Source organism: Manis pentadactyla, chromosome 8 (assembly GCF_030020395.1).
Source record: "Manis pentadactyla isolate mManPen7 chromosome 8, mManPen7.hap1, whole genome shotgun sequence".
NCBI classification, from domain to species: Eukaryota; Metazoa; Chordata; class Mammalia; order Pholidota; family Manidae; genus Manis; species Manis pentadactyla.
Genome location: NC_080026.1, coordinates 14,141,280 through 14,168,166, shown reverse-complemented (window position 1 = coordinate 14,168,166; position 26,887 = coordinate 14,141,280). Strand labels below are relative to the sequence as shown.

The window sequence follows — 26,887 nt, the reverse complement described above, 5'->3', positions numbered from 1 at the left end:
TTTAAATGTTAATCTGCAAGACTGAATTTTGTTTGTTTTCTTGCATGAGCAGGTAAACAAAAAGAGTAACAGTAACTTTTTCACAAATTAAAAGATTTCTAATATCAAGAAAGTTATTTCCCATTATAGTCTGTCACATATACTAATTTCATCTCACTGATAATCCTATAGCAAGTAAATATTTACTGGATACTTTTTATAGTTCTAAGATGTAAGCTGATTTGGTTACCTTTCCCATGAAATTAGATTAACTGATTACAAAAGTTTTAAGGTTGCCTGGATTCCAGTGAAGAATCCAGCCAGATCCTTGCACAGTGAGAATACAACATACTGTTATGACACAGAATGCTGTGTTGCTATTTCACATCACCGTGGGATGGTGGGGCCGGAGAAACTCAGCAGACCTCAGAAGCACCCAAAATTGTTTGGCTTGCCTGTGCCCAAGTGTGGGTGATTTCAGCATCTCACTATGAATCAAGAGTGTTGTTGGCTCTCCTGGGTGTTAAAATAGCACCTGGTATTGATAAGATTACCAAAGACTAGGTTCAGTTACCTGCCTGCTTTATATCACCATTAACAAATTGAGTGCCTGCACTTTTGTTCAGGATATTCATGGACTCCATAAGAAATGGAGCTTATACTCTGCTAAGAAGGAGAAATCTGCCAGTGAATGAAAAGCTGAAATCCTTAAATGAGAACTTTACAGGAACAGTCATAATAATCGTCTTTATCTAGAGTTACATCAGCTTCCAATGAGCCTTGATGGGCTAACCTTGCTCTTTAAGTTTCTATTTGTGGAGGGCTCTGCCCAGTTAAAAGCCTCTCACCACTTCCCACAGATCCTTGAGGGACAGCCGTATCCAGTGCTGGGTGTGCAATGACAGAACACTGACCTGGGGTTTCCTCTCAGCCCTACCAGGAAGTAGCTCTCTGAAGGGCAGGAATCACATTTCCTTTTGTGCTCTCAGTTTCCTCAATTTTGAAATGAAGAGGTTTTTTCAATAATCTCTCAATTACAAGATTGTTTAAACCTGTGATCTTCATTTTAGCAAGTGAGGAACCCAGTAGCTAAAACCTGCTTTGGTACATTTAGTGTCACATTGCTGTCCAGGGTAGGTAATAATCATTCATTTTAGAAGCTTTATGTAGTAACTTCCTTGCCACTCCTCACAAAGCAACATAAAATTATCGCTCACATTCAGGCTTGTTTGCTTTTAGTTGCAATATGATTAACTGAGCTAACAGGATGTGAATGATCCTACTTTTTTGTCATTAGTTACTGCCTTAATTATTTGCAATCTTTTTAAGAGCAAATATGTGCTGACTGACTTCAGATATGTTTGTGCTTCTCTTGCTCATATTTGGAATGTAACCCTCGTTGGTATTCTTACCAAGTGACAAGATTCACTTCCTAACAATGACAAATCACAAATTCCTAAACATCATAACACAGAATATACTAACTCACTTTTTAAGAAAATAAAATTGGGGAGTTTGAAATCTATTTTTTTACCATGATCCCCATGTGTAAACATTAGTTATTAGTGACTTGAATGAAAGATTTCAAATGATTTAATATTAATGTACTGACTTTATACTTTTCCTTTATACTAGAAAGAAAGTAAACAAGAATCTGATACTCATGTTTCTGTAAAAACAACTGTCTGTTTAAAAAAAAAGGAAAAGAGAAAATTGAGTAATAACAGATAGAAGAAGAGTACTTTTAATACCTGTAAACATTATTAGCTCACTGATAGTATTTCATATTTTGTAACATAAAATTTCATGTTGTCTTGTAAAAATGATGAATTAGTTGAGAGACATATTTCAGAAACAGTTCTTGAACCCCAGCCTTTACTGTTTGTACGGGCATTGTCTTAGATGTTGGGATTAAAGAGGTGTGGGACATGGTGGGCCGTGCCCTCAAAGAGCTGATTGTCCACTCGGTAGGATGGGGTAGTTCTGCAGGGCAGGGAAAGAGAACATCATGACCACTGTTTGTATGTCTCTAACAATGAAAATTGTAGAATAGCAGAAGAGGGCATTCTCTTTTTGGTCACTCTGATAAAATAGCTTGCCGTTGGGGAATCAATTTCAGAGTATCAAACCATTTAATAATTTCCGATTATTTTTCTTAGAAACTTTAATTTTATCTTGCCAACAAGAGAAGGTTTTGCTCTAAAAATGTATGTATGTCCTTTTCCTATCTGGCATCCATCTTTTGTACAACTCAGTAGGTTCAGTGTTTAGACTTAATGGTTGATCTTACTGGTTAAGAGCTGCATTAGGGTTTTCAACCTCGCCACAATTTTCTCTCAGTCTCTTGATGTGATTTTCCGGCCTCTAGGCTTACGGAGTTCCTATGCTAGTCAGCACAGCCAGCTTGGACAGGACCTTCGCTCAGCTGTGTCTCCTGACTTGCACATCACTCCTATATATGAGGGAAGGACCTACTACAGCCCAGTGTACCGCAGCCCAAACCATGGTAACGTGGAACTCCAAGGATCGCAGACAGCATTGTATCACCCAGGCTCAGGTGGGCGTCAGCGCTGTTTAGCTGGTTTCCCAATTTCACAGGCCCAGGAGTAGAAAGATTTTATTGACATTGGCTCCCCTGTTAGAATGAACTCATGTTGCCCATTTGGCTATCAGATAAGCAGCTGTGACAGCAGATCAATAAACAGTAGAACAGAAGTTCATTTGTACCTATTTTTAGGTGATATATTTTTACCTTATTTCAGTCTAATCAATGAACATAGTGATTGTACTGTTAATTCACAAATAAGTTTGTAGAGCTATAAATCTGATTCCCTTCCACTTAAAAGCATATCAGATACAGAAAAGAAAGGCTTTGTTATATTTCTTTGTAATTTTTGAAAATTGAAGATCTCTACATGAGTTACTTGGCTATCTTTGATTTAGCTAGTATGTACCCCAAATGTATTTGATACTACTCTTTTCTAGATACTGGGTTTCCTTTGAATGCTTATATGCAGACTGTGAAATAAGTGTTGCTTATGATAGATTCAATCTGGGACAGAATGCAGTAACATCACGTCTATGCACCCCAACCCTCACACTTACGGCACTCTGTAGTGGCCGAGAGAGCAGAAAAGCTGCAGCCTGTGGTCTTGTGAGCTGCCAGATTGTGCTGTATGTCTGGCTCACAAGAGTCTCAAAAGGCCCCTTCTTTAAACAACAAAAATAAAAGTACCACAGATTTATTAACATGTCCACAAATGAACTCCAGGTAGCAGTGATTACCCCCAGGCATAGCTCTAGGAGGCACACCTCCCAAAACTCCAGGAGAGAGAAGACTGTATTTGAATTGGTTCTTTGCCAAAAACTGACAGTTTGCTCCCCCATATGATTTTTCTTCCAATAGAATGTACCAATTTTAAATAAATGTTAGTGCAGAACTAGTTCACTTGTTATGTTCCTTAAATTGAGAAATTTCTTTAATAGGATTAAGAAATAAATAATGTTAAAGTCTTTGAATTGAAGGAAGAATGTGTATACAGTTGTTAGAGATAACTAATGCAATCATCAGGACAGAAATGTTAAATACAGTATGTTATACTATTGTACATAAGCACCTTGAAATAATTTAAGGAAGTAGCTATAGAAGAATTTGAAATGTCAGTCTTCTTTCCTGTGAAGTGAATTTTCTAATGGTATCAGAATCCACAGGTCTATAAATAAAAATAAATAAAATGTGTATCATAAATACACATATATGTACATACATAAATACATGTTTGTAGATATTAAAAAAATATATCTATAAATAAAATGTACATCAAAATAAGTAACCTGAGTTCAAAGTTTGGTGGTTTCAGTTATATACAAATTTGAATAAATATCTTGTTATTTTTTATTATTAAAAATGAAATAATGAAATTTTGCCACTAGTTTCTTTTCCTATGTTTCTCTTGCCATTTTGTTACTGAATCTTAATAAACATATTAAGACCTATTATGTAAGCAAATTTATATAGTTTTATTGCTTTTCCTGCCAATAAAATTGACATAAACATTGTGTATATTAAAAACATAAGTGCCTTTTTTAGCACCAGTGACCGAGATTGGTAAAATATACAAGTAAGCAATTTATGTAATTGTTAAAAACTGTAATCCTTCTTAAAGTTAAAAATGTTTTTACTTTGAAAAATACTACTTCATGGAGAACAAACTACTCTCTTTTAAAATGTTGACTTTGTAGTTGGTGTTGGAAATCTGCAAAGGACATCCAGCCAACGAAGTACCCTTACATACCAAAGAAATAATTATGCTCTGAACACAACAGCTAGCTATGCAGAGCCCTACAGGCCAATACAATACCGAGTCCAGGAGTGCAATTACAACAGGCTACAGCACGCAGCACCGGCTGACGATGGCACCACGAGGTCCCCATCAATAGACAGCATTCAGAAAGACCCCAGGCAAGTACCGGTTATGAGTCTCCGGAATGCTACAGTGCCACATGAGACAGCCAGTTCCTTCTTTCTGAATATTTTTCAGGTTGCTCAGTCTATTATAATATCAGTAACTCCTTATCTCTAATCTTTACAGTTGTTTTCCCCCACACTGTAGGTCATTAAGGTTAATTTCATTTTAAAGACAGATTCCTTCTTTCAGTGCTGCAGTAGTAAGTTAGAGAATGCACAAATACATCTGAATATCTGCAGAATTCATCATTGAATTACTTCACCAGGGCAGCTACCTGGGATAGCCTCTTAGTCTGTAATACACAAAAATATTTAAAGGATAATTTTACCCCTTTTCCTTTATCCTGGCTGAATTTTCAGATTTATGCTTCAGAAAGTGCATATGGTTGCTTTAAACTAGGAAATACCAGTGTTGTGCACATTTTTTTTATTGTATTGGTCAATGCCATGTTGTGCTTTTATTAAATTAAACTAGGTCCTTTGAAAAGCTTTCCACTGTTTAGGAGAAATTCATTTACAAGGAATTCTTCTATTTCATAAGCAGAAAACATTTGGCAAATAGTAGATGCTTCCTTCTTTTAATTTTATTTGGCCATGTAGAAAACATGTTTCATTAAGTATGAGTCATTTAGTGCTGGTTTGATTCTGAAAAAGTGGCCTCACCTTTAATTAAAACCACTTAAAATATTTAGAAATATCTTAATTAATATTAAGAAACTAAAAGAATTTTAATTTGAGTGAAATTATTACTAAATTTTAAGCAGCTTGAGTGTTACTTTAAGGCATTTATTAACAAGATTTCATTCATTCTTCACCCACACGTAGTTGGTTCACTGGAAAATTGTTATAATTATGAATTCATTTTTAGCAACTTAATAACTCATTCTAGTGAATGTGAATTAAAAGCATGAGTGAGGTTTTGGCCATTAAAAACAACTGAAGTTGTTTAGAGTTGAATGGGAAGCCCACTGTTTCACTAAAACCACTCCACCAATTTACTCTTTTGCCTAAAATTCCTACAGAGTACGTATATATATATATACACACACACACACACACACACACACACACACACACACACACACACACACATTTGGTTCTGCTACTGCTGTTTGCCACCTTTTTGTGATTTTAAGGATTTAAAAAAATAATTTTTCTAATAGTATATTCAGTATATTTAAGTCAGAAATACTTTTACATGATTTCATTTTCTTAAATTCTCAAAATGACAAAAGACTAGGATATACCAGTAGATGCAGAAATTCTCAAAAGGGTTTTGAATTGTACGTAATGTAGACCATACCTCAGCTGAACCTGCAGAGAAAAGAACAGCTTCTCCAGAAAGGCACTGAAGTGTGATTAGAGCTTTTGAGTTTAATACATATCCCTGAAGACTTCAGTTTTGACCTCTGATATGAGTCGGTTCACTATATAAACAAGGATTTCATATAATACACTTCAGCTATTCATAGGATAATAGTTTCATAGTCTAATGCATAAAACTGTTATGGCTAGCTTTGATTATGTGAGACTTTACTGATAATGCATTTTGTAAGATGATTATCTTATAATAATAGGTGTGTTTATTCTAGCTGCATCTGGAATCTAGATGAATTTGAAGTTTGACTATTCAAACCAAAATAAAAAATTCACAACTAACATTTAATTTTTAGTTTTGAAAATGGCAGCTTTAATATTTTATTCACTTTTCAACCTCCTTTCTTTATCATTAATGCCACATTATAATTAGCCTGAAAAATTCCCTATCAGAGTAAAGAAGTTACTAATATTTTCTAGATAAAAAGAAATCTTTGAGGCTTTTTAAATATCTAGTTTGGAAGCAAAATTTATAAATAGTGTAAATCATGCACCTAAAAGTAGTAACACAATACTTTCTGTGGAAAGTGACAGTGACTTAAGAATGGCAGCATTCATAGTGTTCCTTTTGAGCAGGTCCTACCTAATTTGTGATGTTCAACAGAGTGATTCTGTTTATTGTCCCTTTGACCTTTAGTTATTTTTAAATATTTCACTTCTACATACATAATAAAACCCATAATATAGTATTATTTTTTACTGTATAGTGAATTGTACTTTAAAGAAATTGAGAATTCTAAAAGATGGTCTTTATATATACCTACATGTTTACTATTTATAGTTCTCATACAATCTTCCTATAAATTCAACTTTCCACCTTGACTCATCTCTTTTCAGCCTGAAAATTTCTTTTAGCCTCTCCTGTGTTGCATGTCTGCTGGCAAAAATTCTCTCGGCTTTTTCAGAAAATGTTTTGATTTCACTCATTTTTTAAAGGATATTTTTGCTAGATATAAAATTCAGGACTGACAGGTACAGATTTTTTTTCTTTCAGTACTTTAAAAGATGGTATTCATTGTCTTCAGACCTCCGTTGTTTCTTATGAGTAATCAGATACCATTTGTATCATTCTTCTGATTGTGTATCTTCTCTCTGGATGCCTTTCAGATTTTTCTCTTTATTTTTGACATTCAGCAGTTTACTTTGACAGGCCTAGGTATAGTTTTCTTTACATGTAGCCGGCATGGGATTCACTGAGATTCTTTGAGTGTTGCTTGATGATTTTTACCAAAACTGGGACATTTTCAACCATTGTGTCTTTAAATATTTTTTTTCTGCCATAAACTCACTCTTCTCTCCTGGGATAACTTGGCATTATCTCACAGCTTACTAAAGCACTGTTCTTGTATTAAAATCTTCTTTCTCTATTCTTCAGAGTGCATATTTTTTATTGAGCTGTCTTCAGATTTACTGTCCTTTCTTGTACAGTGTCCAATCTGTTTTGCTCACCCAGTGAATTTTTTTTAATTTCAGATACTTGAATTTGGTACTTTTATAGTTTCCATGTTTCTGATAGCATTCCCATTGGTGTACTCCTTACCTACATCTTTTCCTTTTCGTCAGTGAGCACATTTATAAAAACCATTCCAAGTCCTCCTCTCATAATTCCAATATCTGTGTTTTCTCTGGGTCTGTTTCTGTTGTTTGTTTCTTTGTTTTTAATTTCTCTCTTTGCAAGTCACTCTTCTTATGCCTAGCTATTTAAAATTATATGCTAACCGTTGTTATATACTACCTTTTATATACTGAATTATGTTGTCTCCTGTTAGGTTCCAAGTTTTGTCACAGGCAACTAAATTACTAACAGATGCTTTTGATTCTGTCAAGACTAGTTTTGTTCTGTGTTAATATGGGTATATTTCCAATTTGTCTTACTCCTAGCATATGGCCCTTATTCTGTGGCATAGTTCTTGCTCCTAAACATGGCCTTTGTACAGACAAAATTTTGAGTTAGTTGTTATTAAGGTCTGCACTCTGGCTGGGCTAGAAGTCCAGCATCCCCTGGCATATGCTGAGCTCTCAGTTCTGCACAGCCACTCCACTATATGTGCCCTGCATATGCACAGCCTAGTACTCAACTAAGGACTTGTGAGTAGTCCTACAGCCTTGTAGAATCTCCTCTGCATCACTCCCTCCTCTCCAATACCCTGCCCCACAAATTCTGACCACTTTGGCAACCCCAAGTTCTACTCTCCCTCTCAGCCCACTAAGTCCATCATTGCGTTGCTTCTTCATGGGCTCAGCTTCCTGTGCCATGGTCCAGAAAGTGCCCTGAGGCAGAAAACCAGGTGGATATGGGGCTCTTAGGGTAGTTCCCTTTTCTCAAGGATTAAATTCTCATGTTACCTGCTGTCCAGGGCCTGAAAACAGTTAGTTTCCTCATACAGTTAGTCCGTTCTTCATAGAAAGGAAAACAAAGTCCGGTATCAGTTACTCCATCATGGCTGAAAACAGAAGTCTGGGTTTAGGTTTTAATGAAGCAAATCCTGGTAGGCATTGGTGTCATCTGGCCTGCCCAGGAATGGATGGCGACCTTCCCAGCATAAATTTCTGCTGAAAGTCAAGGCTGGAGTTGATGCCAGCCAAGCCTCACTGCCCATCTCCAGCTAGAGCCCACCCTTTGTGTGTCTGGTCCTCGTGGTACCCAAGGATGCCGGGAATTCTTGACTATCTCCGTGCCATTTAAAGAGGATGAAAATGTGTATTTGTAATGATTGTGAGTGGTCAGGGAAAGATGAAATCACATTCCAGCACTTAACTAAGGACTTGGGGGCAGTCCTACAGACTTGTGGAATCTCCTCTCCAGTGCCCTGCACTCTTAATTACAGCATAGATTTACATAACAGGCTTCAGACAGATTTTCAGCAGAGTTTCAGTGCATAAAAGGAAATGTATTTTTTACAGAGAATGCCTCTATTTATAATAGTTCATTTTTCAGGGATGATGAATATTAATAAAACATCTGTATATCATAATTCAAAGAATATAAAATACTTTAAAATATATCATCACAATTTAATCCTCACAGCCAACCTAAGAAGGAGGTAGAAACAGTCGTTTTATTGCTCCTTTTTCACAGATGGGGAAACTGAATCTCCAAATAATTAAATGACTTCAAAATCACATAGTAAATGAAGGACCTGAGACTTTAACATAGGCGATCTAGCTCCAGTTCTGTGCTTGCTCTGCTGTGTTACCTGCCTCTCTCTTGTGGTACTCTTAATGTGTATTATTGATGTCATCATCCAGTCTGTCCCCACTGCTAGAATTCTCCACCTCACCCTTGACTTCAGTTTTCAGGAGATCATCTGACTGCCATGCAAAGAGTGGATGGGATCAGGGGTGATACTTAAGGCAGAGAGAGTTTTAGGAGGCTGTTAGTGGTCCAGGGAAGGTGGAGAGAATGGATGGGTTTAGTTTATATTAAATATTCTGGAGATGGTTGACAGAGCTTGCTGATGGATTGGATAAGGAGGATAAGGGAAAGAGAGAAATCAAGGATGGTTCTATTTTGTTTTGATCAAATGTGTTGAGAGTGGACTATCTCCTTACCACCTTTTTTTCTAATTCTAGTATATTCTCTCCTTCACAACAGGAGTTGTCTTCCTAATAACTGTGACCATGTCACGTAATCTCACCCTTCTGCTTCAGAACCTCCATTAGCTTTCTGTTCCTTATAGAACACCTAGGTTTCTCTAATTACTAATCCCAGGTTCCTGTATCAAATTTATTTAATAGTGCCTGCCTTGTGGGGCAACAGAGTAAATGAAATAATGTGTGCAAATGCCCCCTGATGCAGGTAAACTCAATAAATAATAACTCCTGTTACTGACATTAAGACTAACCTTTGTAGTTTGGCATACATGACCTGTACTATGTATTACTCACTGTTTGTATCTCCAGCATCTGCTAGGCACCTGCAGCATGGTAAGGATTCGCTGTTTGTTTGAGTGGAAAGTTTGGACATGTGTGTGTGCAGGAATGGAATGACCTGGTCCTTTGTAGTGGACAAGCAAGTTAATTCATGGAGCCTTCCCAGACCAAGGGAGACTCTAGACCTTTTAAAAACTGGACAATAGAAGTATCACTGGGTTATTAATTTAAAGATTTTTTTAAGGTTAATTGAGTATTAATTCATTTTTTGATTAACAGTTCACTTCATCCTGTAATCAAAGTCTGCAAATCTGTTGCATTGTGAACATTTGTAAGAAGCTGGCCTTACATGATACAAGCATAAATTCACATTTAACAAGGATTCCAAATGGTGGGTCAGTCAATTGACATCAGAAAATCCGGACAATGTGATGGTACCTGGAAAAGCAAAGTATAAAAGTATATATGCTTAGTATAATTGTATACTCATTATGCAAGAAGTCGGCTAGCCGAGTGGCTGAGGGCTCAGGCTCTGGAGAGAGACTGCCTAAGTCCAGACGTTGCTCTGCTGCTGACTAGCCAGGGGACTTTGGGCCTCTCTGCCTCAACCTCCAAATCTGTGAGGTCACTCTAAGGACAAATGAATTAATATGTGTAAGATGCCTAGTATAGTGCCTGGCACAGAATAATACTCACGAAATACCAAGTGCTATTTAATAATAATACAGTTTTTTGGGAAAAAAATTCTGTGCCCATACGTGCACATCAGCACACATTTATAGTAACAAAGGCCAGCAGGAAATGTCAACAGTGATTTTCTTTGGATATAGGATTACTGACAAAATATTTTTTTTTATTAAGATTTTCCACATTTCTGTCTTATAATTAAGAGCAACCATAACTGAGTTTCTTAAAATTCCTCAGGCTCCCGACATTTGTGATATTGAGGCTAACGTCAGATCTGTTCTCACCAGCCTGTCTTCCTCCCTCCTGTGACTTCTCACCTCACCGAAATGCACTTGTTTACTTGAGCCCCGCACCTGCAGATTTCTTCCATAGGTAGAAAGGCATAAAATTAGAATGAAGAGGAGGAAAACAAGAATGGAAAAGTCACCCATATTAAGAACTTCCTTTGTTTCCCTGAATCTCTTTCTATGCATCATAGTTTGTGTAAGATCATAAGCATCTGGGCCTTCACATATGTTCATCAAGGGAAGAAATTATTTACATACATATATTTTAAGGTATTTGTAACTTACTTCCCGTTTTGGTCACAGCTGAGCATCTTAGGATGAATGCTCCGTTCAGTGTGTTGTTCAAACACGGGCCTCCCCTTTCTGAAGCCCTGCTTCTCTCGTGTAGGGAGTTTGCCTGGCGCGACCCCGAGCTGCCCGAGGTCATTCACATGCTCCAGCACCAGTTCCCGTCCGTTCAGGCGAACGCCGCGGCCTACCTGCAGCACCTGTGCTTCGGGGACAACAAAGTGAAGACGGAGGTGCGGGGCCCTGTGCCTGGGACGCCCTGGGGGAGGCGGAGCCTTGCCATTTGCATCCTTTGCTGGGTCCTTCAGAAATTACCAGGTGCAATGCAGAGACCCGTGCAGAGGGGTATTTTGATACCAGCTGGCCTCTAACTGCTTAGCTAGGCCTTTCACTACTGCTCAGGAGTAAGTACAGTGGGTCATTTGCCCAGAGCGCTTTTAGCATCTTCAACTCCTGTGTCCACTCATTTGTTTCTTTTTGAAACATAAAGAAAAAATCAATTTAACCTACATTTTAGAATTATTTTCCAAAAATCTATTAGATAAAAATTACAGTTTATGAAACTAGGGAACCCATGTATTTTATGAGGTTTCTGGTCAAGATTGGTGCCAACGCACAATTAAGTAAAGATAAGGATATATAACTGTTGCTAATACTGAATATATATGAGTATTTTACGTAAGACTTTTAAGATTTTTGTCATTTATAGGAACACAGTGTTATTGGTTATTGGCTAGTGTCCTATAACATACAGATTCTTTTGACATTTCAGGTCTTTTTCCCCCTGCAGTGTCATATAGAACACAAGTGTTTTTCATCGATTTAAAATGTAAGGTAACATACCAGCTACAGACCTAAAGGTGGATGTAATAAAGCCCAGTAATATTCAAATGATGTGCTAGTAAATTGACAAATAGAAGAAATGCAGGGGGAGCAGTCCAGAGAACCAATTCTAGAAACCAAATAATTTCCATCAAAAATCCTTTCCTGTGTTATCTCTGACCCTACTACACACAGCATTGTTGTGTTTGTGTAGATGTCCGTTGTACCCGGAGTGCAAGCGTAATCTGTGTGAGTGTTCAGAGGCTTGGAGTAGAACTTGCTACCCGCATATGGACTTTAATCCACCTAGGTCTCCCCTTTCTTAAGCCATGAACCCAGGCAAAATAGCTTCATCTGGGAGAGTGCCCTTAAAGTTTATAAAACATGTGTTATTTAGAAAAGGCAGCCTTTTGAAATGTTCTGCAGTTGTCCTGTTTTTCGCTATCTTACCATTAGAGACTTTTGTTTGGCCCTTGATTAATGCCATGTCACTGAGGCCTGATACTTAATGTCTTTCGTTCTAGGTGTGTAGGTTAGGGGGCATCAAACATCTGGTTGACCTTTTAGACCACAGAGTTCTGGAAGTTCAGAAGAATGCTTGTGGTGCCCTGCGAAACCTTGTCTTTGGCAAGTCTACAGATGAAAATAAAATAGCAATGAAGAATGTTGGTGGAATACCTGCCTTGTTACGACTGTTGAGAAAATCTACTGATGCAGAAGTAAGGGAGCTTGTTACAGGTGGGTGATGAAGGTGATCTTGTGCTGGAGGGAATGTTGAAAACCATCTAGACTGTGTCCTTGTATGGTGGCATTGTGAAGGAGTTGGAGGTTCTAGGTAGGAGATGATGCTCTGGTACTTACAACTCCGACCAAGGCTAAGTATAATTTAATGATTCAAAAGGCACTCATAGGACTACAGGGTCACCTCCGCTAGTATCAGTTATTATGCTTATTAATGCATAAGTATCACTAACAGATGTCTTGTTCCTAGAGGACTGAATACATCATTTTTTGTTATGTATTCCATGCTAAATCTATCTGTATTAAATCAACTGGCTTTCCTTTATCATGAAAATAACATATACTTAATGGGTTGGCTGCCTTCCACTTCAGTCCAGGCCGTGTCTGAATGCCTGTTAGTATCTCAGATGCTTTCCTAGGTACTGAAGCTGTAAAGATGAATAAAACTCAGTCCCTGCCCTCAAGTGGCTGTCCAACTCAGAAGGAACACAGTGGCTCTGTGTATGTCAGTGGTAAGGGACTCAGTAGAGGTTGCTTTGGGAGCGCAGAGGATGGGTAAGGAAATTCCCCAGTCAGTGTGAAACCAAAGTTGTCCTGAAGGGTGAAGAGGCATTGGCTGGGCAAATATGGGGGACACTTCCTGTTGGAAGCAGAGGCTCAGAGCCAGCACGGGGTATGGGGTCAGAGCTTCCAGCCGGTGGGGGGATGCTGAAAGGAGACAAGGCCAGAGAGAATTGCAGGCCTGGCTTGGAGAAGTTTTATAAGGAATCTGTATCCCACATGCAGCAGGAGTGATGATGAGGCATGGCGAGGCCAGTTTGGGCTTTGGAATGCATTCTTCCAGCGGGCAGCGCAGTGGAGGACTGCACTGAACTAGGTGAGCCTGGCATCCGAGAGGTCTAGGAGGCCACTAGTCTAGAGTTAACAGCCTGAACTGTATCAGTCGTAGAAAGAAGGGTTGGGCAGTGGAGAAGAGGGAACGCCAAGAATGTTGCACGGTCAGGGCATGTTGGGCCCGCATGAGGCTGAGACACCAAGAGGAGCCAGGCGTTGCTTTGAGAGACCAGATGTCATGCACCGTCACCTGGGTTCCAGAGTGCTTGAGGTTGGAATGAGAAAACAATTCTGCAAGGGGGCAAATTAATGGCAGCATTATTTATAATAGAGAATTAGGAGAAAATGTTGAGTATTCATTGTTAGAAAAATGGTTAAACAAATGGTAATATGTTCACAGCTAAACCACATACAAGGGTGAAAACAAGCGTATTAGCACTGTCAATAGCAATGTAGATAAATCTCTGGAATGTTTGCAGAATGAGAAATACAGCATGATACTATTGGTATAAAATTGTTAAATGTGCAGGTTAAGGCTCTAAATCATTTTTTGATATATGCACACTCAATAAAGTTAAAATTGTAATTGGAATGACAGAATGTAGATTCAGGATAGTGGTAGCTTCTAGGAGATGCAAGAGGAGAAAGCAGCCCTGGGGGGTGTAATCCAGCTGTTTCTTTAAAAAGAAAGAAATCTGAAACAAGTAAGCCAAAATATTAATATGAATACATGGGTATTTGTTTTATATTTGCTATCCTCTTTTTCATGCTTGAAACACTTAATTTAGAAACTTTGAACAACTTTTTTTGAAATTAATCCCCTTCTCCACTAGCTTCCACTAAAATCAGAGCTGTAGGATCTGTCAGATGTAATTTTGTAACTCTTGGGAATGTAGCAAACAATCAGGACTCTAATATTAAGGGGAATCAACTTTCTTGGAAGACATTAATGTTGAAATACAGCATCCTGTACTCTTTGGTACAAAATATCTATGCCAAAAGTAAAATACACTCTATATGTCATCTTCAGTCTGGAATAAACTGCCTGCCTGAATGAAGTTTGAATATTAATGCTTTTAACACATCTAAATTACGTATTGACTTTTTAGTATGTACTCCCTCTTTCTAAAATGCTTTTGAGGCATCAAACCCTCTCACACCAAAAAATAAATTTACACTTACATACATATGTATTGCATGTATGTATAAGTTGAAAATGAGAACAAGCTAAGTAGAATTTTAAAAAAAGAATGTGCGCTTAACGGTTCTACAAGTCAACACAGTCATTATGATTACACCCAAAAATTTACCGTCAGCTCCCTATTAGGGAAGCATAGAGGAGACAGGGTTATTTGCAGTATTCTTTCCTTGTTTGATGTTTCCCATCACTTTGAACTTGGTACGAAGCTAGCGTCCAGCTCTCTTCTCCCAGTGACACACCTGGGCGGCCCACAGGCTGCACAGTGATGTGTGTGAGCCCCCTGAGGGTTCAGCAGTGATCCAGGGACAACCTGATTGAGAAGCACAGATTCTACTCAGACTGGGTTTCCTTCTAATGAACGAGGCAGATTTTTCATGACTTGGTCCTTACATCCTTCATGTGCAGCTTGAAGCTTTTTCCCTTCTGTCATAATTGTCACAGGAAGAATAGATCTTTGCTGAATTTTTTTCCCCAAAGTTTGATCCTTGGGAGAAACTGTTACAGTACATTTCCTGAGCTGAGCTCAAGAAATTTGTTAAGATTAAGCAATAAACAAGAAACAGAGTGGAGGAAATTTGGGTGATTTCTTTTTCATTTGAGAATAAATCAGATTTATTTCAAGTAGCGCCAGACCTCACACCCATGCACTCATTTACTCTGGATGTGGGAGCTAATTTAGATGATTTCCTCCATATTTGGTTAATTCTCTGTTGGTACAGCACTAGTTGCTGAAAACACAAGATGTGTAAAGACATGGACCCTAACCTGGAAAGGAAGATGTTTCCTGTTTCAAAAAGAGCCGCTTCCCCAATAGATTGTCATCACCGCAAGTGTCAAACTAGCACTAACCTCTCATATTTCTTCTTTGGAAACACTTACCAGTAGCTTGTAGGCTTTAAGGGGTACTTTTTGGCCATACTCATATGATGGGGGCAAATTAAGAATTGCTTTAGAACTTTATACTGTTACCCTTTTTAATTTATACTGATATGTGGACTGACTGCTTGTGAAATGTTCTCTTCATTTAGCTTTGGGATGAGAGTGCCCAGTGTGTAAACACTTCACTCAATTGACGTATATAAAGAAGTTGGGCCAGAGGATTTCAGAAATGAGTTTCCAGTTCCAGAATGCTAAATGTCAACCTAGGTTTGATTTTTATATAAACATTATTTAGCTAATATGAAACTACCAAGTCATAATATAAATCTAGCATAATTGTACATGTATTTATTGCACATAGACATATACTTGTAGGCCAAGATTTATGGGAACAAAAGTTTTTTATTCACATTTCTCAGTTCCAAAATTTAATGGTACCAACTTTAAATGATGTTCAGTAATATTTTAAGAATGACTGATCCTTGATGTTTTAAAGTATGACAATATAAGAGATCTTTGAGCTCTTAACTCTTCCTCAGGTCAAATACTCACAAGCTGTCTTTAAATCATAGAATCACAGAGTTGAAGGGGTCCTCAGAATTCATTTTGCCCAGTCAGCCACCCGGCGCATGGATCCCCTGGTCGGCTTCCACACCAAGTAGCCCTGCACAATGTGTCTGAACCCACAGGGCAGGGAACTCATTACTTTGTGGAGTTAAGACAGAGCAGCAGGGCTATCCAGAAAGCAACAAAAAGCCATTAAGTGTGACTTGAGAAAGCAAGGAGGATAAGCCCTCAGCAGTTCCATTTGCCTGGGAATTGCCTTACATGAGAAGACCAGTTAGCCCTGAGTCCAGCCTCTCAGACCTTCCTGACCAGAAAAGTGTGTCCCAATCAGATTTGTTCTCATTAAAGCATATCTGCTCAAACATGAGCAGGAGGAGGGTATGTGACCACGCCACCCAGCATTCCCTATCAGCTACCCATATCTTATAAGGTCCCCTTTTGAAAATAGAATGTTATCCTCCCAAATTCAGTGTTTGCCGCTATCCCCACAAAGTACTGTGGCCCTGGCCACCCTTGCACGGTGCTTGGCCTCTGTAGGTATGGCCTAAGAGTTCTTCAGTGGAAATTATAGTCAACTTAGGATCATGAAATGTGAAAGCACAATGAACTGCTCTGTTCAAAATATTGTTTTATTGGAAGAAATTACTATCCCCTTGAAACTAGGTACTCTGTTATTCTTAATATTAAGTAATTCAACCTAGTTATTAATCCAAAGCCATTTTTCTACTCCCCTTTGTTTCAGTTTTGCATTTTTAATGAAATTAAGTGAGGTAATTTTAACTATTATTTTAAAAAGTTGCCTTGCCTTGCTTTAAATGTAATAACTACCCAAGGTCTTGGCCACATCTTCATTTGCAGGGAAAAATACTTTTTGTTAGGTGTATTTTCCCAAGACAGTATGGCTGTCACTGTTTATTAAAATAGTTCTCTAATATATAACATGATTCTGGTGTTTTCTGCATTGTGTTGAACATTTTCCAGGTTAAAACCTAATGAGCTTTTCTTTTAGAAGTTACTGGTAAATGTGCTTGCTTAGGGAGAGCTTTTTTCACTACAAAGATACTTTTTGCCTTTATTGTGCTTAAACTTGAAAGCTGGATGAAGTATGGTTGTTCCCGACTGGGTTATAAAATGATTGTCTTAAAAGCCACAGTCCAACGGATGGAAAGTGGGAACATCTTGTCAGTAGAAAAGATATGTTGAACTCATTTGTTCAAGATAATTAAATAGTGTTTCTAAGCTAGGAAATACGAGTTTCAAGTTATTGAGCATCATGAAAGCATCATTTTTTAAAACTATAGAAATTGAAGATATTGCCCAAAATCTGGAGGCCTACCTTTTAATGTACCAGATGTCCCAAAACTTCTATCACCCCCATTACCACTGGTGTAAAAAGTTGCCTTTGTTCTTGAGTAATAATAGACTTGGTTTAAATGACTGCTATATATTCACATTCCTTCCAATTTAGCAGTGATTATTCATCCATATGGCTAAATAAAATATTTCCACACTGTTTATTTTAAAAATTGTGAATGCCAGCATGGATTCCAGACACTATGCAGCACATAAAATCAGGCATATTCCCTCCCTGATCATTAGCTCCGTACTCCTAATTAGACAACAAATTAGTAAGAAAGTAATAGTCTTGTGCTAAGGAAGGATAGATAGGCCAGGCTAAAGTGAGCAAACAGCAGGACATTCTGTAAAGAGGCTGAGCTTAGTGGACATGTATTCAGCCTTTTAGACTGATATGTGGCCTTACAAGATGAAATAATTTACCAAACATATTCCCTTGGCCTAATTAATATGCCTTCAGACCATCACTTGTTCAGAGAGGAGTTGTTGCATCCTGTCCTGCTTTCCGTGGGCCACCAGGGAGGGCTGTTAGAGCTGTGCGGGTAGTTTCAGGACTCCAGAAACATCCCCTCCCAACTCCCAGCCCAGGTCAGTAGGCTCTTTACCACTTGGCCCATTTTAAAAATAATATCAACAGAAATGTGTGCTGTCTTACTTAATGAACATTTCCAGCCATAAAAAATAGTAATAAGAAATAAAATAATTTTAAAAATAAGGTTAATCAGTAACAAGACAACAATGATTTATTAGAAATGAGACAACTCTTAATTCAGAATCACAGAACTTCAAACTGGAAAGGTCCCTAAAGAAATATTCTATTGTTCCCTTCCACCCATACTACAAATGAGAAATAGATCCAGAGAGATTGGGTCCTGAGGGTGGGTTCCTGACACTAGGCTGGAGCTTTGCCTTCCCGGCCTCTGCGTCTGCCCACCCTTGCCCATCCCAGGCCACTGAGAAGTGCTGGACAGGCACAAAATCGGGGAGTGTCAGTGCCCATTTTCAAGTTTCATTTCCCTTATTCTTTCAAATTACCACCTAAAAAGGGAAAGAAAAAAAGATCCCACAATATCTCCTTTACTCTCTGAAATTCACCTGAGAGTAGGGAGAAATATTTTTGAACTTCACTACTAGCATGGTCACATCAAACTAATGATCAGGTATAATTATAAAGCTTCAGGGTGCTTAGAACACCTGAAGTGTGTGCTTTGTCCTATGAATATTTCAAGATTTATAGGCTGAATATGAAAAGATTCAGCCTTGTAAGTGGAATATGACCTTCTATTTTGTGTGTAGGCTTCTGAATGCGAAGCAGAATGAGGCAGTCAAATGGGAAGGCTCAGTACCCTACAGAATTCAGGCGGTCAGCCACTGGTCAGAGTGGGATTTCTCAGCCCAAGAGAGGCCCCGAAATGACACAGTCCCTCAGTAAACTAGATAGCCAGTGAATTTGAGAAAGACGTAGGCATATGGTGAAAATCTGAAAAGAAGATGCCCAAGAGACTCCCCTCTCCCCTAGGTCCCCCAAGTACTTTGCTGTTTCTGTGATTTCCCATGGCTTAGGACTGGGCCACTCTGGTGTCTGAGCTGCTTCTGCTGGTACCCAACAGCAGAGTCGGAGATTCAGTACGGTCGCAAATGAATAAGCTCATTCCTGGAACGCATAAAAGTCAGCTGTGGAACATACAACTTGAGTGACCTCTTCTCAGGTAAATCTCCATGAACAGCGTGAGTGACCTGATTCTGTGTCAGAGGCTGTGCGGCCTTGCTGCCGCCTCTACGTCACAGAGATTATCTCAGGAGGAGTTCCCTTCATGTGACCTTTTTTGTAAACTCCCCTTAGCAGAAAAAACCATCCTTGACATGCCTTACAGTCAGTTCTCAGTCAGCATTTTTGAATTGCAAGCAGCTTTATTTTCAGAGAAATGCCTTTCCAGGGTATGTAGGACTGTATGACTACGTTATGTCATTAATCCTCTCAACTTAACCATGAAGTTGGAAAATTACCTAGAATAAAGAATATGTTGAAATGCAAATGTGAGTCTATAGATAGATCTCTAGCATTCATAGATCTTTTCAAAGAAGCTCTGATCCATTTCTGTACCTGAAAAATCACAGAAACACAAGCTTAACCCTCATGGTCTTTAAAGACTCTAAAAGGTCTGTCACTCATGTCCTTTGGCTGGAGAAAAATGTAAACAGCAGGAGAGATCCCCTTCAGATTGAACGTGTAGGCTGGGGCCCCACTGTGTGCAGCCTCTGCTGCTAGTCCAGGGCACTGTGCCACGCAGCCCCCTCCTGGGCAGCTCCTTCCCAGAAAGCGTAAGCCTGCACTCTGTACTGCTGCTGAAGTCCGAGGTGGCCACCCCTGGGACCAGCTGGGCCGCAGTGAGCGCTCCCATGCCCGACACAGGAGGCGTTCACGGTGTGCAGAGAGTCTCAAAGCAGCCAGGCGAGCAAGGCTGAGGCCCCCTGCAGGCCCCAGCCCTCGGGGTGGGTGGGCTGCCCACCGCCCAGGAGGGGAGCTGTGCCAGCGAGACAGGAGTGCAGCAGGCCGGCCAGCCGGGACAGGAAGGGCAAAGCCATGCGCTGTGCCCGGTACCATGCCGGCACCAGAGCTTCGGGTTCACCTGCCCCCGGGGTCCCCGGGCAAGTCAGGAGGCCCTGCCTCTTGGGAGGCCCCAGGATGTTCACACACCACCGGGACTCGTTTCCTCAGAGTTTATCCAGATTGAGGACAGTACTTTTGTCCTGCTCTTACAGTAATTGCTTTCCCATTATTTCAATTCCATTTCAGTTTCAAAATTTGTTCATAATCCCAGTCCTGGGGGAAGCTAGAGTGATTTGCCTGAAGCCACAAATAGCAGGCATTCTTTGTTGCATCTCTGCCATCTCACCAGCCCCTTCATTGCCCCCTTTCTGTTTCAGCTCCATATTCTCATGCATGTGTCAGGCTGCTGGCTCATCTTCGACATCGCCCTCACCTTGGGGCAGGCTGCAGATCCTCATCACAAGCACTCCCCTTTCTCCTCGCCTTCCTGTCCACTCCTGACTCCTTGAGGTCCTCATCACATGCCCCCTGAACCGCGGCCTGGGCCACCGGTGCTGGGCCCTCCTGGTGGCTCCATCCACATCACTGCAGTCCTGGGCTCACACCTTCCCCACCTGCAGCCCCGCCTGCTAGGCCAGCCCTAGCCTGGGCCGCCTGCCTTCCCTGCTCCTCCCCCAGGGCTCTGGGCCACCTGGAACCTCTGCCTGCACACACCAGCTCAGATGTGATAGTCTCCAGTCCTGCCTGGGGTAGGCAGCGTGGTGCCTGCGAGCGAGGGTGGGTTTGGGAGTCAGGTCGACTTGTTCCTTTGAGCTCTGCGGCCGCAGGCAGATTCTCTCTGGGATGCTTCGTCCCCACCGGCTTGTGTTGAAACTATTTGTGACACGGTCTCCCGAGAGCAGAGGACTCACATGTCCCCCTTAGAGTCTGGCCCAAAGTGTCAAAGTGTCTCTACCAGCACTTTTCAATAATGTATAAGGCAGGACACATGTAATTCTGAACTTCCTGGCAGTCATACTAAAAAGGAAAAAGGAATTTTTATTTTAATGATGTAGTTTATTTAATCCAGTAGTTCCAAAATAATTTATAAGCAATATAAAAATCACTAACGAGGTGTTTCACATTCATTTTTTTTGTACCAGGTCTTTGTGATCCAGTGTGTGTTTGATACTTCCTGTACATCTCAGTCTGGACTAGCCACGTTTTGGGTGCTCTGTCGCCGCAGTGGCTGACGGCTGCTGTATTGGACAGTGCAGGTCTGCACTGTGCTTGGGTATCAGTGACATTTACATGAGCTACATAGCTTTAGTGGACAGGGATGTAGGAGGCCGCATTTGACAGGATGTAGTAGCTGCAATGTCTTGACATTATTCTCTTCCCAACAAAAATCCACAGGGGTTCATTAAAAAAAAACCCTCAGAGGTTAGGAGAGAGCTTCTGGGGCAGCTGCACTGAGAAGACGTGGAGAAGTGTTTTTGCCGGATCCTGCATGTTTCATACAGAGACTGTCTACAGAATAGCCAGGGAGGCATATGCTAGGAGCTGGCACTGGCTGTGGATTCAGAGGCCCACATTCCTGCCTTGTTAGCCCCAGACTCTGAGTCTGCAAGATGCACACACCCCAGGACCTTCCTGTGCAGTCCGCAGCCTGGATGTTTTTGTGTTTTCGTTGTCAGCCTGGTATTTGTCCCCCCATTTGTCAAGAGTGCTTGCAGGGTGAGTGTATCTGATATCCATAGATGTGCCCAAGGAGGCTGTAGATGCAGAATTGCCAGGACGGGATGAACACATACACCAGGCAGAGTTCCCGACCCTGGGAGCTGACGCCGTCATGAGAGTGACTTGTCATGACTGGCTCTGTGCCGGTAATGTGGGGATTCATCATTTGTTGTCTGACTTGATGCCCTCCATACCCCTGAGGCTGGGAAGTTTTTCTTACCTCATGGACTTCTGGTGAAAGAGCGTATGACTGAGACAGGAATGCCCAGAACAGGCCTGAAAACGAAGCTCACTCATGGAGAAAAATGAAGGGCAAGTCCTGTGGTGCTATTTGGAGGGCACTAGTTCTTCTGGTTATTTTATTGCCTTTTGCAATGTCCATGAACACTTGTGGGGTTTTTTTTTATAATTAAGAAACAACGTAAGTTGCTATATAAAAAATAATGGGTTTAGAATTCTTTCATATCACAAAGAAAAACAGTTGTGTAGGCTGTTATGTACTTATGCTATAAGAGAAATAGCGTTTTCCAAATACTTGGTTGGTTTTTTAATGTCCTTTAAGAAATACGTTTTTCAGATAGTGCTTTATTTTATTTTAATTAATCAGTAAACTCCGTTTCTAAGTGATTTGGCCATTAGAATGGCTATAAAGCTAGTTTTTAAGCACAAGGTCTTCCAAATTTCTATAACATAGGATTTATGTGAAGTGGTATTTTAATTACTTTATTTGTTCATTGCAGGGAAAGTGAACTTACATCTTTCATGGCAATGTTTCATGATGATTATTAGTTACTCATAATTATGTGTACTTTGTCCTGTGGTAGAGAAAAAGCAGTTTTTTTCTATAATAATATGCATGAAATCCCCTAATGTTTTCAAAACTAGTCAGTATGTGTATATTCTTAGTCCTCACAACAAATAGCTAATCACTTTAAATTAAATAAAAACCTCAAGCTATCTAAACCAAACTATAGTTTATTTTTAACTTTATCTTTAGAAACCATAAGGTAACGGAGTGTACTACTAAATAGTTTGAAACAAATTTTGCATTAAGATGTCAGAGCTGGAGGTTTATCATGTTGATGGAAAATGCTAATCCTACAGATCTCTATTTTCCCATCATTCTTGCTACATTTGGGAGTTGGTCTGTTTTCTGTTCATTACTTATTACTTGAACAACATTCTTCCTGACCCATTAAATGAAGCTCTGGACAGACTAAGTGGGGAGAACATTGTTTTATTACTACTTTAGTGAGGTAGAGTGCACACAGGTATTATTAGCTAGTCTTAAGAATGGTGCTTTTTACTTTGAGTACAAAAGCCAGATTAATCATTCCATAGCTAAGGCTTTTAAGTTTAATTGAACCTTCTTCATCCAAAATTGGTTGATCGAAACTGGTTGTCTGGGCTTTCCATAACCCTATTTTTGAAATAGAAAAGTGGGGAAGAAAAAACAGTGTTTTGAGACTTCCTTTGATGTTCAAAATGGCTAGTTAAATCTACACCAGATATCCTAGCTCTTTGTGTTACATGGTAAGTGAAAGATTAGAGGGAAAATAAAACTCATAGTTCAGGATGATAAAGCTGCCTTTGTGAGTGTCCCCTGAATGCCACAGACTCAGCAAGAACAGAATCTTTCTTTTTTTCTGGTCAAGAATTTTTCGGAACACTTTTGAAGTTGCAGAAATGAGAGCCTGAATTTCTATAGTATACTGGTTTTATGATAAGTCATCTCAGTTGACCAAAAGATAGCATAGTCAGCTTGTCTACTGAAGGGTTACATATACATAAACACTTTAACATTTTATAATTGTGCAACACTGGTCTTGCTGTCTTGCAGTTGGAAGGATGGGGATTCTGGTATGTTGGTGTAACTCTTATCTTCTGGTTCTGGAGACGAGGCAGCTACGGGATTCTCCTGTCCCCATAGCTAAGGGAGTGGTTTCAACAGCCATATGCCTTGGTCTTCACATGAAAAGCAGGCAGAACTGCTGATAAATTGTTCTGACCCTCTCCCCTCAGTTACAGACTTCAAGACACTCCACAATATTCAGTTGAAGAAAAGACATGAAATAGAGTTACTAGTTAGGAGCTGTGTCTGAAAGGCAAAAAGTAAAAGGGAAATTCGAAAACACCTACAGATTATTAAATTGAATCCATCAACAAATATTTTTGAGCACTTATCATGTGCCCTGCCTATGGGTAGCAGGAATATTAAAGCAAGATGATATGATGGAATTTTTGTTCCTCATTATACTTGCCTAATGAAATTTAACTTAAAATTTAGAAATACAAATGCTCATCATCCTTTAAATTGTAGAACTATAGATTCTTGTAGGATTTCAAGCCTACAAAATGATTAAATGGAAAGTTAATCCATTTTGTGCAGCTTGATTCTTCAGAGTATTACCTGTGAGGCACACAGTGGCCGGCATAGAGTAAAACTACAGTTAATGGTCATGTTACTATTGTTTATATTGATTTATGAAGATTCATGTTGTCCAATCCCATGAAGATATAATGGCTAATAGTGAAATAGACTGATGTACAACTCCACTGGTCCTTACAAATGCCTGGTGAGAAAAGGAAAGAACAGGACAAAATTCTAGTACCTGCACAGAAAATCAGGGGCATGTGCAAATCTGGGAAACATCCTCTTCCAGAAGTACGTCTTAGAATTTGCCAGAAAGGGAGGCAGGAGCAATGAAAAACAAGCTTTTCTGCCAACAATCAGAGAACTTCCAGGCATCAATTCCAAAATCCAATGTACTAAAGAACCACTCTTCTTAGTCACGTTTTCACCTGAAGTTTGTGACTCACACAGTTTAATTTCCTGTAGAGATACATCTAATTTTATACCTATAGCCTACAATATGATAGGCTTTACCTTCCATGAAACTTTTTACCTCACAGTAAATTTACTGGAATGCATTTATCCTGTAAAGTTGAACATACCTTATTGGAAAAAAAACAACTCTATCCCATGTGTTGCATTTTCTGGAGTAAGAATTTGAAAAGCTTTGACAGAAAGGGGATTTGCTGCAATGGCATCATGAATCATGTATCATCGGGAGATTAGGAAAGGACCCTTCCCCACCAATGGCCTCTGGGCCACATGCTGCTCCTGTGGCTGCCTTATGCCCCAGCAGGTCCATGGTGGTCTATGCCACCCCAAAGGGTAGGAGCAAAGAAGGGGTAAAAACCCTTGGGGAACAGAGGAGACCCAATCAGCAAGGTCCAGAAGTCAAAGCCAAGCAAAAGAGAAGAGGAACAGGCACGGGGCAGAAAGAACAGTTTCTGGGAAGAGCCCAAGCCTCAGTCACATGGCCAACCGTTCCGCCTGCAGCTTGGATGGGGCGTGGGAAGACACGCAGGGAAAGGATGGTCCTCACTTGCTTCTAGTCGGGATTGTTTTACTCTCTTCAGTTCTACCTCTTTTCTTGCAGCTCTTCTTTCTCCAAAAAGAATAAAAGCTCCCGTCAGCTCTTTCATGCCTCCCTCCTCTATAAAGGGCCCTGTGGTTTCACCAGGCCCCGAGAGGCAGAGCAGGCCGTCCCCAGGCTGGCTCCAGAGTCACCATACACTGGGGCAGCCGGTCTCCATCTGGACTGTGGGCCGGCACCCTTGGTCTGTAGGGTCAGCGAGCCTGACACAGTCCCATGGCCAGGGCCTGATCTCGTCAGCTCCTCCCCCACAGGGCCTCAGCACTTTTATGTCTTGATAATTCTAGAAGCACTGTACAGACTTTTGGGCAACTTGCCAAGGCTGCCTCAGGAGGACCGGGCTCTAAAGACCCTCAGTACAGAGAAAAGCAGCTGCACCTTCTCCCCCCGACCTCCTTCCCTCTAACTTAGGAAATGCCTTGATGTGAGAATGACACTGGAGTAGGTATTATCTTGAATTGACTCTATCTCTGAAAGAGGAAGTATTAAAAAATATTTTTTCTGTAACAATAATTTAACCCACCTCACAGTTGACACAGAACAAATACCCTCTAATACGTTTACAAGTTAAATGACACTCTAATAAGCTACATTTAATGTCTGTTGTCCTAGCAATCTTGATAGGAATTAAGATGTAGGTGACTCAATTTATTGTTAGACATAATTACTCACCTATATCCAAAAGAAACAGCAGTAATTTACACATGATAATAAAACTCTTAACACGGAAATAGAAATGTCCCAACCTTATCTAAATAAGGGAGGCGAAGCAAATGTCAGCACCGGCTGTGCCAGGAAAGTCACTGTAGGCGTAGTCGGTGAGCTTGAGCTTCCCAATAGCAACAGTAAGAAAAGGATGATGGCGAGAAACATGTCAGTCTTGGGAAAAAGAATTTTTTTCCAAGTACTAAGTTCCAAAAATGGTTTGTCACAGAACATTGACCGTAAGGGACAGTGCTTCAAACAACAGGTCTACTACAATCACAGGATCACTACATTTATGACCCTTGGTCAGACTGCACTCCTCACCCTTACAGAGTAGCTCTAATTTGCTTTGCAGAAGCCACAGTCATCTTGCCCGATAGATACACAGGCTCTAAAACTTAAGGGAAGGACTATCACTGCTTTGCGGTATACTGCAAGAAGCTCCACATATGTTTACTCAACATTCATTACAGGTCCGTTCCCAGCCTAGTTGCAAAGTCAGGCCATAGATTAGGTTCGGAACAGACTGAATTCACATCAGTTAAGACTGATACGTTTATTTCATCCCTAAAACTGCAGGATCTCTAATTGATTTGATTTTTGAAATCTCATTTTTTAGGAGTTCTTTGGAATTTATCTTCATGTGATGCTGTAAAGATGACAATCATTCGAGATGCTCTCTCGACCTTAACGAACACTGTGATTGTTCCACATTCTGGGTGGAATAATGCTTCATTTGATGATGATCATAAAATTAAATTTCAGACTTCACTCGTTCTGCGTAATACGACAGGTTGCTTGAGGTAAATTATTTCTTTTTTCCAATTCTGTGTTGAAATAATATGTGTCATAGGGAAGTTGATTTTATGAGAATTTACTTTATTAACAGCTACCTAAGATTCCAAGTTTGTTTCACAATTTATGCCACTGGACTGTGTTACCCTATGAGGAAAACATCATGAGCATAGACTAATAGCCTGAAAGACATTATCTTACAAATGACTGTTCCATGAATTAGTAAAAAAAGGGCCTTTCACTCTGAAATTACTGCCCAAATTCCGGTATTTTCCACTTTAACAGCATTTTTCTGATTATTACATTCTGATTGCT

At 39.9% G+C, this 26,887-nt stretch overlaps 1 protein-coding gene across 12 annotated transcripts in view; it reads left to right on the top strand.

The window, feature by feature from the left end:
• Positions 1–26,887, top strand: part of PKP4 (plakophilin 4) — a 217,872-nt gene that overhangs the window by 168,168 nt on the left and 22,817 nt on the right. For 11 of the 12 annotated variants that reach the window (XM_057505554.1, XM_057505552.1, XM_057505553.1 and 8 more), the window contains 5 exons: positions 2,348–2,536; positions 4,222–4,445; positions 11,064–11,192; positions 12,306–12,519; positions 26,397–26,580. In XM_057505554.1, the coding sequence (XP_057361537.1) occupies positions 2,348–2,536; positions 4,222–4,445; positions 11,064–11,192; positions 12,306–12,519; positions 26,397–26,580 (940 nt within the window). Of the gene's footprint in view, positions 1–2,347; positions 2,537–4,221; positions 4,446–11,059; positions 11,193–12,305; positions 12,520–26,396; positions 26,581–26,887 lie in introns of all 12 variants that reach the window. The other variant, XM_036883964.2, reaches the window with a different exon arrangement.